Source organism: Cuculus canorus, chromosome 18 (assembly GCF_017976375.1).
Source record: "Cuculus canorus isolate bCucCan1 chromosome 18, bCucCan1.pri, whole genome shotgun sequence".
Classification (NCBI taxonomy): domain Eukaryota; kingdom Metazoa; phylum Chordata; class Aves; order Cuculiformes; family Cuculidae; genus Cuculus; species Cuculus canorus.
The window spans coordinates 6,110,487-6,128,286 of NC_071418.1; the positions used below are offsets into that span (position 1 = coordinate 6,110,487).

The window sequence follows — 17,800 nt, forward strand, 5'->3', positions numbered from 1 at the left end:
AGTGGGATTAAATGCTTTACGTGATATTATCTCGAAGCAATCTGATTACAAGGCTGCCTTTAAATGTATAATGTGGGGCTTTTTTTTTTGTACCAGCTTACACCACATGCCACAAATCAAATAAGAAAATATTACCTGCGAGAAATCCTGACTCGTGGACACCCCCAAGGCTTTTAAGTTTCACGCAAAGGCTTTCAGCTGAAAACGCAGTGCCAAAAGCTTTACAAACACTTCTAGTGTGTCTAGCAACAAGGTGAAGAGGCGTGGGAGATTGCTCAGCCTTGCTGGTGGCACTGGGAAGGAGGCAGTGGCTGCAGGAGCAAGGGCTCTTGCTCTCCTTCTGCCTGGCTGCAGGCAGGTCATAGCATCACAGAATCATTAAGGTCAGAAAAGACTTCTAAGATCATGCAGTCCAACCATCAACACACCACCGGTCTGCCTACCAAACCATGTCCCAAAGTGCCACGTCTACATGTTTTTGAACCCTTCCAGGGATGGTGACTCCACCACTTCCTTAGGCAGACAATTACAATGCTTCACCACTCCTTTGGTAAGAAAGTTCCTTCCCTCTCCCTGCCTGTTCCTGCCCCAGGGATGGTAGGGACAGCTCTCACCTGCTGGATTTAGAAAGAGTGTCCTGACATGGTCCAAGCTTCCCAAATTTCCCAATATCTGGAGAGACATAGGTCATCTCCACAGCCCTAAGAATCCCAGGAAAGGTAGGGTCCCTGTTCCTATCCCCAAGGACTGCTGTGCTCCAGGTTGTCCTACAGAAGCATCACCCCTGTGGCTCCTCCCCAGCCTGCATCCCATGTTGGAGTAGGCAGAGCTGCTTATTTTCCTCAGGGATTTCTTGTGGTCGCTTTTTTCTGTGTCATAAGCCACGAAGCAGTGTCAGGCACTGGTCCTGGGGCTGGTCAGCTGCAGCAAATCCAGGGAACACTAAAACACATTCATGGGTGCCTGGATAAGCACTGCAAAGCTGCCTTTCTCTGGCTCTTTATTCCCTTCTTTTGCTCCCCTAAAGAGGCTGCTTACCTGGCGGAGAGGCAGGACTTTTTGGCAACCCAGGAACAATTAAGCTGGAGAAATGAAACGTAGCAGAATGAAGGGAGGAGAAGCAAAGGTACAGCTTTATGGCATTAAAATACATCAGAGCAAACTCTGAATTTCCCATTTATTGAAACCAATCACAGTTAAAAGGTCAAATCCATTGGCAAACAGTAGTTTTGTATCGTCCAGAGTGACACACAAATGAAATACAAATGAAATCCAACTGAAAATAAAGAAATGAACCAAACAAAAATGCGTGGCTCTAGCTTAGTTTATTCAAGCCTTTTCCCTTTGGCTGCCCTTCCCGCAGCTCTTCTGGCAGAATGGTGGATCACGACCCTCCGCGCCTGCAGCCCCATCCCCTGAGAGCCCCCGGCTGCAGAGGGACCAGGATGCAGGTGGCAGCCAGACTATCCAGTTATCCCTGCTGAAAGGTCTAAGGAACCCCTTTTACTGAACACAGAGCTTCCTTAGCGAAGGGGGAGTTGTGATTTGCAGCATCCTTCCAGCTTCGGCCTTTGGCTCCTCTCTGGATCACGCCCCAGGCACAGAGATGGGCAGGGCTTGCTCCTCAGCCTGGAGGGCATTAATCCTACCTGCCCAGGAACAGCCGTTCAACAAGAGATGCTTGAAAAGCAGAGGGTGAAGAGGCAGATAGACAAGATGCATGCTTCTGGCTCTTCGGATAGGGTAATTAATTCACCCTAATGAATTATTTCATCCTGCTGTGGCTCAGGAGAGAGCTCATGGCATGTTTGGATCCTGACTCAGCTCTGAGCTCTGGGGTGAAGTCCAAACAGGGCCACCACTGGGAAAATCCTGCCTTGGCTCTTTGGGGAGTTATGAACCATTGGAACCAGCAGCCATAAACTAGGAATCGTTTGGTAAGGCCAGACACAGCAACAGGCCCTGTAATCTGCTGTACGCCAGTCAGGCTGAAGGGTATCATGATGTAGATGACCAGGCCTTGCCTTTCTAAAAACCACATGCTAGAAAATACAAATATTCTCCTGTCCTGTGGTTTTTTTTTTTTGCAGAGAAAACCTTGAGGTATTGGAACAAAACTCCACTTAGGAGATAAACTTAGGAAAAATGGCATTTCCCTCTAACAGAACTCCCAAGAAAACTCATTTCTATTTGCCTGAACTATTTGCATCCATCAAAACTAACACCCTAAACCGTTCCCAAGGACCAGCAGGATACACAAGACCTGTGATCCCACAGAGTGCTTTAAGTGTTATCTTAGCCCTAACGCCTTCCACCTGCCTTCCAAAGACAGTGTGCAAATTGAGACTCTGTAAGGAGTTTACTTCATTCAAATGCCTTGGTCCTTAACCACAGACCAGCTTAAACACGCAACAGGGAATGTCTAATCTTCTACAGAACAAAGATGATCAAAACCCAGAGCAACCTGACTCGGAGAAACCAGCCCAGCGTGGGAGGGAAAGGGCAGGGTGACCTGCAGCCCGGCTGACACGTCATCCAACAACCCTCCCAAGAGGAAAATCTGGTGGCGAAAGGAAACCAGGACCTGCAAGGAACCACCCGTATTTGTGCTTTGAAAACCATCAACATGACATTGGAGGGGAGGAAGAGATATAAAATTATAGGAAATCAACACCAAACCAGATCCAAAAAAATATATATACAAAAAAGGTCTAGAGAATAATGCATGTCCAGTTCCAATGCCACCGCACAAAAAGCTCTGAAGTCTTCTCCTGGAGTGCAGCACGTTGCCTTACCCAAGCCCAACATCCAGGGACATCATCACCACAAATCCTAATATCGAGGTCCAGGATGCCAGCTTCCCGTTGCCACTGCGGGGAGAAAAAGGGAGGGCATGAGCTCCTAGAAGCCAGGACTGACTCTTCGGATGAGGGAAGTGCTGCTCTATATCTCATCCAGACAAGGGAAGGGATCTTCCAGAGTTCTCAGCACATCCTCCTATGTCCATCTGCCTTTCATGGTGGTCACCGAGGGGCCTCACCTGGTCTGTGCCTCAGGGATGATATCGTCCATCACCACGTAGACCATGGCTCCAGCGGCAAAGCCCAAGGCGTAGGGGAGTAGAGGCTCTGCTACCACCACAGCAAAGGCACCGAAGACTCCAGCTAAGGGCTCCACCATGCCACTCAGCTGCCCATACCTACAAAAGACCAAGACTAAAAGCCACTGGGAACTGGCACGAAGGATGGCAGCTCTCTATCTCCATCATCTTCCCTAAAGCCACCACATCCAGGAGGAGGTCACTCACACAGCCACACCAAGCCAAGTTACATGTATCATTTTCAACAGGTGATGAAGGTGATTTGATCTAATCTAGCTGCTTTTTCATGGAAAGAAATTAAGGCATGATCCCATTCCTTCCCTGAAGAGCTCTGCAGGATTTGGGGATCCAGCTCATGGTCAGGGATGAGTCAGAGGGGAAATGGTTCCAACCAACATAGCTCAATCCCACAGAGAACATCTGGCCATAGCCCCAACCAGGATGAAATTGTGCTCTTCCCCTTCATTTTCTTTCCTTCTGAGGCTGTTTTAATACAGAAAACTCTTCAGACCATGGGAAATCCCTTCCCAACAGCAGCAATCCTGGTACAAGTCCCAGCACCGGCTGCGCATACTGAATTGGAGATGGGTGGGAGGAAAAGAAAACAAAGCGTTGGCGGGAGCCGTTTCCAGGCCATCCCCTTGCCCTCCCATCCATCAGCCGGCCGAGCACACGTGCACCACCAGGAACGCAGCCCTGCGCTCGCAGAGTTCATGCCCTTGGCTTTTTCACCTCAGAGAAAAGAAAAAAAAAAATCAAAAGTAGGTTTGAAATCCAACCCAGAGCGAAGTGAGAGGAAAAAAAATGAAACAAAATAATTTTTTTTTTAAATTCCTGTTTAGTGGAGGATCTGGGAGCTCCCCACAGGCACTCAGCTGAAAATCGAAGTTGTGAGCCACTGGGATCACAGAATCACAGAATCACAAGGTTGGAAAGGACCCACTGGATCATGGAGTCCAACCATTCCTAACACTCCCTAAACCATGTCCCTCAGCACTTCATCCACCCGTTCCTTAAACACCTCCAGGGAAGGTGACTCGACCCCCTCCCTGGGCAGCCGTTCCAGTGCCCGATGACTCTTTCCGTGAAGAATTTTTTTCTGATATCCAACCTGACCCTCCCCTGGCGGAGCTTCAGGCCATTCCCCCTTGTCCTGTCCCCTGTCACTTGGGAGAAGAGCCCAGCTCCCTCCTCTCCACAACCTCCTTTCAGGTAGTTGTAGAGAGTAATAAGGTCTCCCCTCAGCCTCCCCCCTCAGCATCAATGATGCATTCCCCCAGGAGTCAGGAGACCTGAGCTCAGGCGCTGTGGAGGGAGCAGGGCAGTGCTCCACACCTTTCCTCAAAGCTGGAAACCAGCAGCAGCTCTCCCTGATGCCAGGAGGGGAGCAGGCAGGTCTGGAGCAAACCCATCCCAAGAACAGCTCAATGACAGAGCGACACAAATGGGTACAAGGAGGAAATCTATGGGCATCCGCTCGTTAGGAGCTGTCAGCCCAGGGCTCTCTTTTCCACGGCGAAGAGGAGCTTAGCTTACCAGAACGCTTTCCACGTTGAAAATCCAGCACCGCGCAACGGCAGGCTAACGGCGAGGCCCTCCGGGAAATTCTGAATCCCAATGCCGATTGCTAAGTTCCTATCCACATAAAAAAAGCACAAATATATATATATTTATATATATTCTTAGGTGCAAAGCATAGCCTGGGGTAGGCTGAATTAGGGAAAAAAGAGACGCTATTAAAGATAAGCCTTTCGACTGGAAACGCAGCTGGCCCTGGGGCGAGTCATGCTAATATTTAATGTGAACACAGCAAACTTCATCTTCAAAGAGCTCCATAGACCTTTAATCAGCTTCGACACCAGCCCTGGGAGCGACAGAGATCAGATGAAGAAGAGATCTGTCCAGGGAGGCCCCATGAGGTGTTTCCAACCCAAGGGTTCCCAGGAGCTGCAGCATCCCCGGGCCCTGGTGTTTGAGGAGCCCCAGAGGGTCGGGATACCTCCTACCCAGGGTTGGGGGTGGCACCCCTCTCATCACCTGCCCCAACTGTCACCAGGACTGTCCTTAACCATAATCACCACCCCTTTATGAGCCTTCCAGCCGAAGGGCTCCTCAGAGGAGAGGAAGCATATTGTAGCCACAAAATTTTGCCTGCTTTGTCTTTCTTTTCCCCTCTCTTGCATCCTATGGAAAGGCAGTACTTGGACTTTCAGAGCCAGAGGGGAGAGCTGGTCTGTCCACTGGTAAAGTAAGACAGGAGGAGGCTGTTAGGAGGACCCACAAGAGATAAAAAGCCTGATAAAGGGGGTTAGGCAGGCAGGCACGATGAACCTGAACCACCCCAAATAAAACCCCATGGCCCCACCAGCACAAAACATGGCTCTTAGAGGTGACAACCGAAGGACTGTTCAGAGGGATGTCCAAGGGCAGAGAATTAGGCAAGATTTCTCCTTGCCTGCCCTCTCCCCTTCGATACTTAGATCTAATACCTATTTCAGCATCCACCTTCAGATCACCCTGCATCTGCTGCTGTGCAGCAACCTGATGGTGGAACCACCATCATCTAGAGCTTATCCAAAATAGAAATACCTCCTCAAACAGCTGGCAGTTCCAAAAGCTGGATTTGCAAGTGGGAGGATTCTGGATTGTCTACACAGGAGGCAGCAGCACCCCAGCTCTGTGCCCCAGCACCTCATCGACCACTCCCCATTCTCAGACGAGATTTGCTCCAGTCTTGGGAACAGTTTGTCCCCTCTGCTCCAGGGTCCTTTCCAGCTCAGCAGAAGTTCTGGATTTTTGGTGAAAACTAGGGAATTGGGATAGGGGGTTTTATCTTTCCCTCAAGGAACAAAAATGTTGCATGCACCAAACCAAATGGGGCTCCTTTTTTATGGTGTGGGCTCCTTAGGCTGAGCGGCTCCCCAAGAGCAAACAATAACTTGATCCACAGTTGGACCATTTCTCCCATCGTGGCTGGTGTGTGTTGTTGGAGTTGGCCATGGGGGACATCAAGAGCACAACCATCCTGGGGGGCTCAAAGCTCCAGAACCAAAGTGCAGGGCTGCAACCTGCCCAAAGCTCCGAGTGGGATCCCGGAGCGTCTCTGCAAGGTCAGTTATTCCTTTGCCAGCAGCTGAAAGCTCCCTTTGCTGCTTTAAACACTTGTTTCCTATTAGTAAAATAAGACTGGTGAGAAAAATCTCTCCGAGTTGTTTAAACTTCTACCAGGGTTTACAGAAGAGGGGAGGGGAAGGGGGAGAGGCTGTGGGTTTCCCTAACCAGGACAGGCTATTACAATCAAAAACATTATTCAAAGGAAAGAGAGAGAGAACGGAGGGGGGAAAAACATCCCTTTTCGAAAACACTGGAGCTGCTGTCTGTGTGCTGGGTTTTTTTTTTTCCCCTCCTTCCCTCGCCTTTGCACAAAGCAGCTATTACTGGCCTCGACCACAACAAATTAATAGGGTGGGAGAGGGAGGTGTGAATGGAAGGGTCTGTACGGGAAGGGCATTGAGCCCCCCTTCACCCTGAGTCCCACCAGGAGGAGAGAACCCCGCGCTGACCCCTCACCCTGCAGCAGCCCTGGGGGAGAGAAAGCCCAGGACAAGGAGGAAGGGGAATTTAGCACAGGGCAAGATCCAGCTGGAGAAGCACAGACGGGTGGGTTTGACCCTGCTCTCCTCTTCTCTCCCACACACCCCTCTAGCAAAACTCACCAAGGCTCCCCAAAAGCAAGAAGTGGCACCAGCCCTACAGCTTGGGCACCTCCATGGCCGTGCCGGATGCCCAGTGGGTCTGGCATGTGCCAGGGATGGGGCTGCAGTGAGCTCAGCAAGCGCAGCAAGTGAGCAGCGTGCCACGGCATGCACACACCACGGCATGCAAAATGCAAGTGTGCAGCAGATCACGGTGCGCTCCAACACCAGCGGTGACCCACTGGGGCCAGGCCAACCAGCTCCCCCAGCCCTCGGCAGGGAGGCAGCAACACGTGCCCACCCTCTCAGGCCAAGATTTTAACCTGTTTTCCCAAGAAATGCGTGTTGGCACCATGCCGTGTGGGTGCTGGGAGTTGGAACAGGCGCACCAAGCTTCAGCATGCAGCACAGCAAGAGGCAAAGGACATCAGAGACCCAGTGCCTGGTCACAGGCGTCCCTGTACATGGGGTTTCTCATTCCTGTCTTGGGACACTGGCAGGGAAGGAAGAACCTTCTGGGTTCAGCATCAGGCTGGCCTCCAGTCCCTACATGTCCCCACAAAGGTCTTCTGCTCGTTCAGACCACTCTCCTCCACCCCTAGGGCCACTCACTCCTTCAACCCTTCCTCTCTTACCACAAGCTCTGCTCCAACACTTCTTGGACTTCATGGCCTTTTGAGTCTTTCCCAAGGACACTAATCTCATCACATAACTCCGTGACAACATGGAGGGCAGGAACACATAAGCCTTCCTATTTGCTCTGCCTTGGTTCACTGCACGAAGGGTACCTCCACTTGCTGCTCAGGGGCCACCTCTGTTTGCCCAGCGCAGCATCTCGGGAGATGTCCGGGTGCTGAGACGAAGCAGATTTACCTCTAAAGACTCAATTGTAAAATAAAACCAACCCAGGGGACATTCCTTTCCCACTTTGCTGCTGAGCCATCCCCACCTCACACCTTCTCCAGAGCTCCCGTGTCGAGCTGACGGCAACACGGTCGGTGAGAAAGCAACTGAATCAAAGCTGCATTGTGTATGAGGAAAACAAAGGCGTCCTTATTACGGAAATAGGTGGGGATTCTTGGAAGGCTTCCCCCGACTGCAAAGAAACACATTGTAAAACAGATGCAGAAAGACAGACTGGAGCAGCCTGGCCCAAGGAAGCGGAACCTCTGGGTGCCTGTGGTGGGCTACAGGACACAGAGGAGACAATGATGGGAAGATGAGCTGACGTAGCCACAGGGGCAATCATCACAATGGAATGTTTAGAGATATTAGGATCTTTAAAGTGAGGAAGGTGGGGAATAACTGATAGAGAGGTGTCAGAAGCAGATCCCATCTGGTTTGATGGGTCACCTGTGTCCAGATAGAAGGTATTTTGCAGACAAGGAGGATGACGTGTGGCTTGTCCTCATTCTACAAACATGCATTGGTCTAAAGAGAGAGCAGCCTTTGGGAAACCCCAACAGACTCTGTATGAGGATGTGTGTGCCTCATTAGCGGCTCTGGCACAGGTACACTGACACATGTGGGAATGTCACTTGGGAATCTCCTCTGTGAGGGCACAATAACTCAGGTGTTCTTGGAACCATCAGACATCAAGGTGCCAACACGCATTGGATATGTTACTTTTCCTAGCTCTCTGCCTCAGCTTCCCCACCTGTATCATGGGGTTGACAACAGTGACAATCCTCTATAACCCTCTCCATCTGGGAACAGAAACACCACTAAAAGACATGCCACCCACACACAGGATCTGCAAAGGGCCAGCGATGCTGGGATGGGTCTGCCTTTGTGTTGGATGATCCCATCCTGCAGCAGAGCTCAGTGCTGCAGTTTTAAGGAAGAAAAGGTAAAACCATGGCATCCATGAGCTCCACTGAGGACCAGCTCCTTGTGGCACGAGGAAAAGACTCTGCTTTCCCCGGGAACGTACCGGGGCTGGACCTCCTACCCCCAGCTTGCCTGCCAACTGCTATGGCACCACGCTGGGAGACTCCAAGTTCACTTTCAAAAAAAAGTTGGCATCTCTGCATATTTGCAAGGTCAAGGCACAGAAAGCCTTCTATAAGCCTAAACCCTTGTTTTCAAGGGCCTATTCTTTTACAAACTGATTATGAAAGCAGGCTACATATTCTTAACAAGCCCCTTTTCACTACGGCTTTCAATTCCCTCCAGTGTATAATGTGCATGTGTATTCTTGCATGGCAGGCCCTTACATACTGTTTTGATTGTTATCGTCTTGCCATGAAAGGGCCGATTGTTTTGGCTTCCCAAGATTACATCATGGCTCCCACTCAGGCCGCCCGTCGAGGTGTTTGATCAGGGCTACGCAGGTGGGAAGGAGCTCTGCGGCGAGCACAGGGCCCCGAGTGTTTCTCTATACCTGCCCTACCTGTTAAACACAGCTGCCGGTACGCTCTGTCCTGCTGGGACGGGACGCTCTCACGCAAGGAGGTGGTCAGAGAGCTATGGGGGTAAAAGGGGTACCAGTAGACCCTTCCAGTGGACTCCGATGTCCACTGGATCACGTTCCCACCCTGAGGAGCAGCCTGATCCACCCACAGGCACACAGGGCACCTGCTGACCTTGCTTTAGGTGCTCAGCATCCAAAAGGCTAAATCTGCACAAGCAGGTAGGAGGATGTTACTCCCACAGATGTGCACTTTACTGACAGAGCATCTTTCATCTCAAACACTCAAAACCACAGTAAAATAAAGCGGATCCAACCCTACCATGCCGTCTCATCTTGAGTGTAGCCACCAGCCCTTTTACCCACAGAGATGCAGAAATGCATTGAGCAAGGTGCAAACCTACCCTGCACAGAGGATGCTGCGTGCAGCCCCATCCCATACTGGAGATGCTGTATGTGGCCCCGTCCTAGACAGGGGGTGCACAGCCTGAGATCCCATCCCGGGCAGAAGGAGCAGCACGAGACTCCATTCTGGGCAGGGGATCCTGCGTGTGCTGCCCATCGCACAACACCCTGAAACTGAAATATCCTCTGGTCTCGTCTCGACTGGCAAAGATACAACCAGGCTGGTAGGCACTGCCTGATTTTGTTAGGCAGACACACAGACAGATTGGAAACTACACCTGAATGAAATCCAAAAAAAGTAGGCACCCTGTTTTCATTTGGAAGTCAACGGCAGAGCCCCCACCCAAACCATAAGCAAGGTGCTTTCCAAATGGCACCGAAGAGGCAGTACATCTCTGAAAGGAAAAAAGGGGAAGAAAAGCAGCAGGAAAGAACTTGGGGCACAAACCAGGGGAAGAGGTGCACAGATCAGGAGGCCGGAACGGGCCGGACAGTAGCATGAACACCCATCTCCAATGAGAACTGCAAAAGCACAAGACAAAAAGGGGAACCACGTAGAGCAGTTACATAGCCTGTGCACAAGCCCCCCACCAGCCTGCTCCTAGGAATAGAGAAGCTCCTGTTTGGTCTCTGCTACAGCCATGCATGGTAAGAGCATCCCAATGGAAACAACACCTGCTCCCCTGGTGCTTGGCCCTTTCGACGCCGCTCCTTGGAAACCACTTCCATACCTCTTCCTACCTCTTCCCTCCCTCTTCCCATTCAGTCACTGGGTTCTTAAGCAGTGCCGCCTGGTCTGTGTCACATCTGCTTGCCTGGCCCTCTGCCAGCCTTAAATATACACCGCTCTGGATCCGCACGCAGTAAACATTTACAATTTTAGGAAATTTTACCCTTAATTTATCCCAGAGGTGCATATGCTAAGTTCAAAGTCGTAAAACCTGCTCTCCCCTCTGACTGCAGCAGCCAGCACGTGAACTCTACCTGAAGAGCAAGAAATTCTTTCCCCATCGGTGCCAAACCAGCCCAGGCCAGGGCTGCCACTCACCTCCCCTTCCTGGCAAACCTCGGCTCAGGAAGGGCTTGGGTGGGCAGGACAGGGAAGTCCCCATGCCACCCAGGCAGCTGTAACCCCCGCACCAAGGCAATGGGGATGGTTCTGTGCATGGAGCACCCAAACACATGCACGTGCCCAAGCTGGTTCCATCTTCAGGTTCCATCACTGAGCTAAAACCCAACTTGCTGCATGTTAAGAGTGCTCTGTGTAATACTTAAAGCACACACATCTTTGCTAGACTCGTCCAAGCACTGAAGTCCTGTCCTACCTTCCCTCTCGAATCCCATCTCAACCGACAGCAAACACAAAGCTCAGATCTCCCTGCACCTCAGGTTGCTGCATCCTCCTACGCTCCACAAGAAGGAATGACTCTCTAAACCCTTCCCATGTGAACCACCAAGTCATTATTACAGCTTAATTGGCCAAGGAAACTGGGGACTGGCACACGAATCATAGAATCACCAGGTTGGAAAGGACCCACTGGATCATCGAGTCCAACCATTCCAAACACTCCCTTAAACCACGTCCCTAAGCACTTCATCAACCCTAACGAAGGTAGACTAGCCTTGAGACGCAGCTGGCCAAGGGTGCAAGAACATCCCACGCGATACAGGATGCAAGTGAGGACCATCACACTGGGTACCAGGCGCTGCAACCCAGGCTCAGATGCCCCACAGGGTTGTGGCATCTACCCACAATCCCAGCAAAGCCAGGAGGGGCTCAGACAAAAGGATACGAGTCTAGGACACCCCTGTCCAACCCCAATGTCAGCAGCTGCTGGCAAGAGAAGTTCAAAACCTCAGTGTCAGCCAGGGCAGGCAATAAGTGCTAGAAACAGCGGCTGCGTGCGGCTGGCCAGAGGTTGTAGTTTTGTTACAGCAGGCATGTATCTACAGCCTGATTGCACGAAGGGGTCCCATTGTCTAGGGGATATTTATTCCTCTGGGGTTTTAAAATCTTTATTCTTATCTGCCCGGTTATTTATGTAACTGTTTGATTTATGAGTCAGACTCATGCACAGGGTAAAAGTTCACATCTCCTCTGATCTGGAAAGCACAAAGACACGTTTCATGAACTCCATGTGTTCCTGCTCTCTTCTCTCTTTCGCCATGTTCTGACCTCAGCTGCGCAACAGGAAAGGCTCAGGGAGCCTCGGCGCTTTCTCCCACTGCCAGATAAGAGTGTGAACACAACCGGTGAGCGCAGGATCCAGCCAGTGTTGGCCAAGCCTCATCCAGCTCCAGCTCTCCAAAGCTGGCATCTGCAAAATAATCACAAGATGTGACCAAGCCCTGAGCTCACTCCCTGCAAAAATCACCTTTGTAGGAGCTGCAAGCCAGGAGCGATTGCCCTTGTCCTGCCTCTTGCTCTCATGGCACATAACGGAAGGCAGAATCCATCGCACAGACAAAATCCCATTTGCACAGTTAGGGGTCTACCCAGCTAAAAAGTTAACAGATACTTGTTAACGGATGAAAACATCCCGTCCCATTCTCAGCATCGCTTCCCCATGCTATTTACTGAGGTTAAATTCATGCCCAAGGAAAGGGAGCAGCACAAGACCCAGATATTCCCGGGTCTGACACCAGTGACACCACCCACGCACAAATCAGCCCCCGGCAGCTGGCGGGTGGTTCCCAGCTCTGCCACACCAGGTAGGGATGTGTGGAATTGGCTGTGGTGGGATGATTCTCTGGCTGCAGATGGATGGGTGACCTCCAGCCCCTGGACAGGCTCCCCATGCAGCAGGGAGCTGCCTCAGTTTCCCCATTCATAAGACAAAGGTTGGAATGCAGCACTAAAAAGCAGCACGCAGAGCTGCAGGACCTCACCATTGCTGTTACCCGCAGCATATTTCCTTTTCAGAAACGTAGCTGGAGAAAAGTTCTGCATCATTAAGAGCCAACCCCAGCCCTGGAGACACCTAGCTCCAAAGCACCTTGTAAATCCCACCAAACCGTTACAAGCAGAACGGCAACGTCCATAAAAAGCAGAATCTGCAGAGACAACGAGAGCTCGCACCTCGTCAGATCCAGCTCCTGAAGGTGACAGCTTGGACAGAAATTTCTCCATTTTGGAGCAGAATCCAAGAACATGACCCTTCTCTAGCAGAGGGATTGGAGTGGATGATCTCCAGAGACCCCTTCCAACCCTAACCACGCTGTGATTCTGTGAATGTCCTTCCCTGGCAGCACCTTCCAACTCAACCATCAACTCAGGAGGTTTTGGTTAAGACACTCTTAAGTCAGAAGCATCTATTTTTAAATACCCTATGTGAGACTTCATTAACTCTATTTTAAACAGCATCCGGCTGCAGAAAATCTAAATTTTTAGATATTCATAGGCACACCCATAAATGAAGCGGGGATTTAACGATGTGGCTGCATTGATCTTGGGTAGGGCTAAAGCTGGAGGGAGATATAGAACCTTATAAAGGTTATTAAAATACTTTTTATAAAATTAAACAAACACAGAAGCTAGGTGGTCTAAAAGCAGGGCTGGGATTATTGCCCACCTACAAAAATTCCCAATTAATGTTTATAGCTTCACGCAAAAATGCCATCTGTCTCCCTATGTACAAATCTTCCAATCGTAAGCACATTTCACACGTAAAATAATTTTCTATGCCATGGAGATCTTAGAGCAAATAACACATTAGGACAGGGGAATGGTTCAGGGTGGGATTATTTTAGGTGGTTTTGTGTCTTGCCCTCTAGGGCCAGGCAGCCACGGATTGCATACGAGAACAAAAGCCTCGAGCAAAGCAAGGGAAGAAAGGTAAGTGCAGTTAATAAAGACACTACTCTTCCCTGCTAGGGAGTGAAAAGAACCTGAAGGGAATCAAAGCCAAGCTACACGTATAGATAAATATACATACGTGTTTTGTTCGTCCTCTTTCCTTGCCTGCAGTAACACCGTGATGGAGCTCAGCATCCTACTCATTGCCACCCCACTACAGCAGAGCTCGCACGGCAGGGCTGCACAGAGGGGCTCCTAAACACGTCCTGCATGTCCACGTTCACACCCTGATGGGGATCATTAGTAAAATTAAAAGCACTGAAATGGTTTCGCCTCTTCTTTCACCTGCAGCATCACTGCTAAAACACGCTGGGAAAGAGTGCAAACCCGGGTGACTCCTTTATGCCCCTGAAAACCTGGAGCTAAACAATTTACTAACAGGGTAGCTGTAAAAGGTCCGATTATCCTATCGTGTGCAGTAACAATGTCTTCATTCAAATTGTTTCCCCTCCTGGGAGGGTTTATTTTTAAGCTAGGCTGCCAGAGAGAGGAACAGGCCACCGGGGCTGGACAGACTGAACCTGGTGTTCAAAGTGAGCCTTGTTTGGCATTATCTTGATAAGATAAACATGGATAACACGGCTTTTTCTTTCTCTGCTTTTTTCTTTGCCCTCTTTTATTTTGAAGTGAACAGGAACCAAAGGGGTGCAGCACTTTGCAGATCAAAGCAGGAGAGACTTTTGCAATAAAGTCCCAGAGAATATGAGCACCAGGTTTTGGCTTTTGGGGCTGGGGAGGGAACAGGACCTGATATTTGTCCTGCAGGAGAGGGGACCAGGATCAAGGGCAGGCACTCGCCCAGCCTAGCACCATCAACCACAGCTCACCTCCCCACTAACCCATCCTCTCCAGCATCCACTGTGATCGCATCGCTATACAAAGCCTCTTCCACAGCCTGGACCGCCACGGAGAGCTGGCCCTGAGACCCCTCCATGGTCCTCCCTGGCTCTGGGCAGCCTTCCCAGCCGCTCTCCTGCAAAACATCAGAAGATGATGCAGACACCCAGCATGGTGGCATTGAAACCCATGAGTACCTCCCCTCCAACACAGGGCACAGGCTGAGCTGTGCCTCCAGGGAACTATTACAACATGTTCAGCAGCTGCTGCTCATGGGTTCTTGCAAAGGCTAAGCTGAAGCCTTCTCCACTTGCAAAGCCACCACGGGCTGCTTGGCCACAGCTGCACCCAGTTGTAGCTTGGCCAGAAACCATTCAGTCTGCCAACAACACGCTTGGGGAAAGGGTTGGGCAGCTCCCTGCAGATCCCTCTCCCTGGGAGGTGAGAAGCCAAAGAGCTTCAACTGGGAACTGCTCTGGGCATCCCTGTCCTTCTTGCTCTGTCTGCAGACGCAGTGACCATCACGCAAAGAGAAGAAAGCAACCATTACACAGACTTTCCATGGAGCCAGATGTTGTCTGGGAGGCCAGCTGTCTCTTGCAAGTATTACAAATCAACCCAAACCCCTCCTTGGTCTAGACGCTTGAGTAAGTGAGAAGGAAGAAGTAAGAGAGAAGAGGAGGGGAAACTATTTATACAAATGATGATGTAAATGTGAACAGCTGGCGAGGGATTCACAGCCAACAGCCCAGTTCCCAGCCAGGCTTTGGAGACCTCCCTGCTGACTTGGGAGGTCTTCTCCTTCTCCAGCAATAAATAAAGCCGCAGCACCCATCCAGCCCCACGAGCTGGGACCCAACAGAGGTTGCGCTGCCATAGGCTTTCAAACAGCCCATTTGGGATAAGGGATAGACAACAAAGAGGAATGAGTGTTGCCACCAAACCTGCTGACACCAGTGCAGCAAAGGAGCCTCCAACATGCAGACACGAGCAACAGAGCCCAAGGGATTCTGCTCTGCCGTGGGCTGCACCACTTTGGGCAGGTTTCTCCTGCAGAAGCACTGTCTTTGAGAGCCTTGAATTTCTGTTTCTGAATTTCAGGGAAGCACAAAGCACTTCATTTCTCCACCTCCTGCAACGTGGCTGCTTTTGGAAGATGCACCCCATCTCTCTCACCCCCTGCTCAGCTCCTCTAAGGGCCCCAGCAGCCAGAGTGCAGCTCCACAATTCCCTCCTTGGTATCTCCACGTGCTCCCCAGCGGCGTCGCCAAGCTGAGTGACCTCTGACAGCCAGCTCTGCCTCAGAAGGAGCAGCTGCCCCTAAATAGCCATGCAACGGAAAACAACCCTCAGCCCGCCAAGTGCCTGTTCGCAAGACTCAGAGTCAAAAAAGCATCCTCCAAAAAGGGCAGCTGCCTGTGCTCCTCAGCCCCGGAGCTGAACCCTAACCCTGCGCCAGTGCACAGAGGTTGAGGAATGGACCCACCTCGACCTCCCGGAGCCTGGCAGGAGGCAGGACCAGCATTGCGAGGCCAAGGTAAACCATTCAAGATGCAGTTTGCTGCCAAGAACTACTGAGGAGCTGCTCTCCCGGCTGGAGTCTTGCCTGACAGCAGCTGCCGATTCGAAATCTGCTCCCTCTGCCATGTGGGCTTGGCACGGCTCCCCTCATGCCTGCTCAACAATGAGGCACAAAGCACCTTCCCATCGCCCATCCATTGCTCAGAGACCTTGTGGCACTCCAGCAGGTGAGGGTCTTTGCTGGGATCCAGAGACCTGGTTTGCATTGGGAAAGTCCTCCCCACAGATTTAAACTCACCCTGAACCCAAGTCTCCCACATCCCAGATTGCTGTCACCAAACCAAGCTATGTTTTTTGAGGACCAGGAGAACATTTGAGCTCTGCTCCCAATCCCAGAATTGGAAAACAAGGTCTCTGCTCCCTGCCCACACCTCTCCCCAACAGGAACCGAGCAGCAAAGTGCCATAAGATCCCAAATTTAACTCCCCAGCATTGCACCAAAATGGGAAGCAGGTCCATCTGCAGGACAATAGATTATCCAGGCACTGCAGGTGAATAAATGTTTTCTGGGTGTGGAAAACATCTGGTAGCTTTGAAAGCAGCTCAATACAAACACTGAGGGCCACACAGCTTCCCCACCATGTTTTTTTATTCCCGTCCCACAGACACAGCCATGCAAGATACCCGGAGCCTTCAGTAGCTCCGGAGCTGCTCCATGAGAGGTTGGACACACGCTGTTGTGTTTGGTGTCACACTGATTTCATTATTCATGCAGATGTTAATTTTTCTTGGATAGAGGATGAAGCCAAGACATTGCGGTCAGTCTGTCTTCTGTCTGTTGGTGGTGCGCTTGTTTCTCGAGGATATGGAGTGGGAAGGGAGGCTACACCACTCCGTAAGTCCATGATCTTCCTCTCTTTGGCGTCACACTGGGGTCTACTCCATGAGATCTCACCTACACCACAAACCAAGCATGCCAAAGCAGTCCTGCAGCATCTGTCAAGGCTTCAAATGGGAACCAGGAAGCTTCACCCAAGATGAGAGAAGCTGCTGGGAAAGGCCTCAGGATGGGGAAGCCAATCTGCACATTCACACATGGGATCTGGGACATCTGCACCTGAGGCTGCTGTCACCATCGGCAGGAGCCTCCTCTCCATCTCTCCAGCCATTGCTGCTAAGGTTGATCAGCCATGATGAGAAACGCAGCAGCTGAGGAGCCACAGTCCTGTTCTGCTGCTCGTCGAGCCCTTCCAGACCAATTTCTTTTCCAGAGCACCAACAAGGTGAAAAGGCACCTTGGTACCATCTCCACCCTTCACTAAAGAAAAGCCCTCAAGAAACCTACTCAGCTCACTAACTCTCACTTTGTATTAAACATCTGCCTCCAGGAGATGCTAATTAAAAGGTGCTTAATAAGCATCTTCCAACAGTTTTGTTTTGTAACCAGGCTTTGCGCTGTGCCCCAGGCAGGAGCACGCTGGCTGCAGCAGGAACATTTATCTGGGATCCCAGGGAAAGGTGGAAACCCCCATCCAGCCCCACCTCCCCTACCACCCATAGGTGGGATTTTTTCCCATTAAGCATTTTGTGCACGGCTTTGATCTGATATAGAGGTCGGGATTCGACCTCACATTTTGATCCTACTCAAGCAACCTCTTTATTAACTCCACTGTGGATCTATTCATAAGCAAGAGGCAGAGATTGCATGCGTGTGCGTAAGGAGAGAAAAACCCAGTGTGTCTTCTGCTGTCTCTCAGACCACAATGATTTCCATTCATTCAAAGAAAACACAGTATAAAATTTTTGCCTGGTTTCAATCTCCGTACATTAATCAAGCCTATTTTTTTTCCCCAGCCTGAGAGACACAGCGTGGGAGGCACAGGCTGTCCCATGAAATAATATTTTCCGAGCCATAGTCAATGTCTGCCTGTCAACTCGAAGCCTCTTTTCTGTATGTTTTACCAAAGCCGGACAGG

General features: G+C 50.7%; 1 protein-coding gene across 3 annotated transcripts in view; it reads right to left on the reverse strand.

Moving 5' to 3' along the window:
• Nucleotides 1-1,163: 1,163 nt before the first annotated feature.
• The window catches only part of SLC39A11 (solute carrier family 39 member 11), a 100,230-nt gene continuing 83,593 nt past the window's right edge, over nucleotides 1,164-17,800 (reverse strand). For all 3 annotated transcript variants that reach the window (XM_054083662.1, XM_054083660.1, XM_054083661.1), the window contains exons 8-10: nucleotides 4,637-4,735; nucleotides 3,041-3,199; nucleotides 1,164-2,870 (exon numbers count right to left, since the gene is read on the reverse strand). In XM_054083662.1, coding sequence (XP_053939637.1) covers nucleotides 2,792-2,870; nucleotides 3,041-3,199; nucleotides 4,637-4,735 — 337 coding nt within the window. In that variant the 3' untranslated portion in view covers nucleotides 1,164-2,791. The remainder of the gene's footprint in view (nucleotides 2,871-3,040; nucleotides 3,200-4,636; nucleotides 4,736-17,800) is intronic.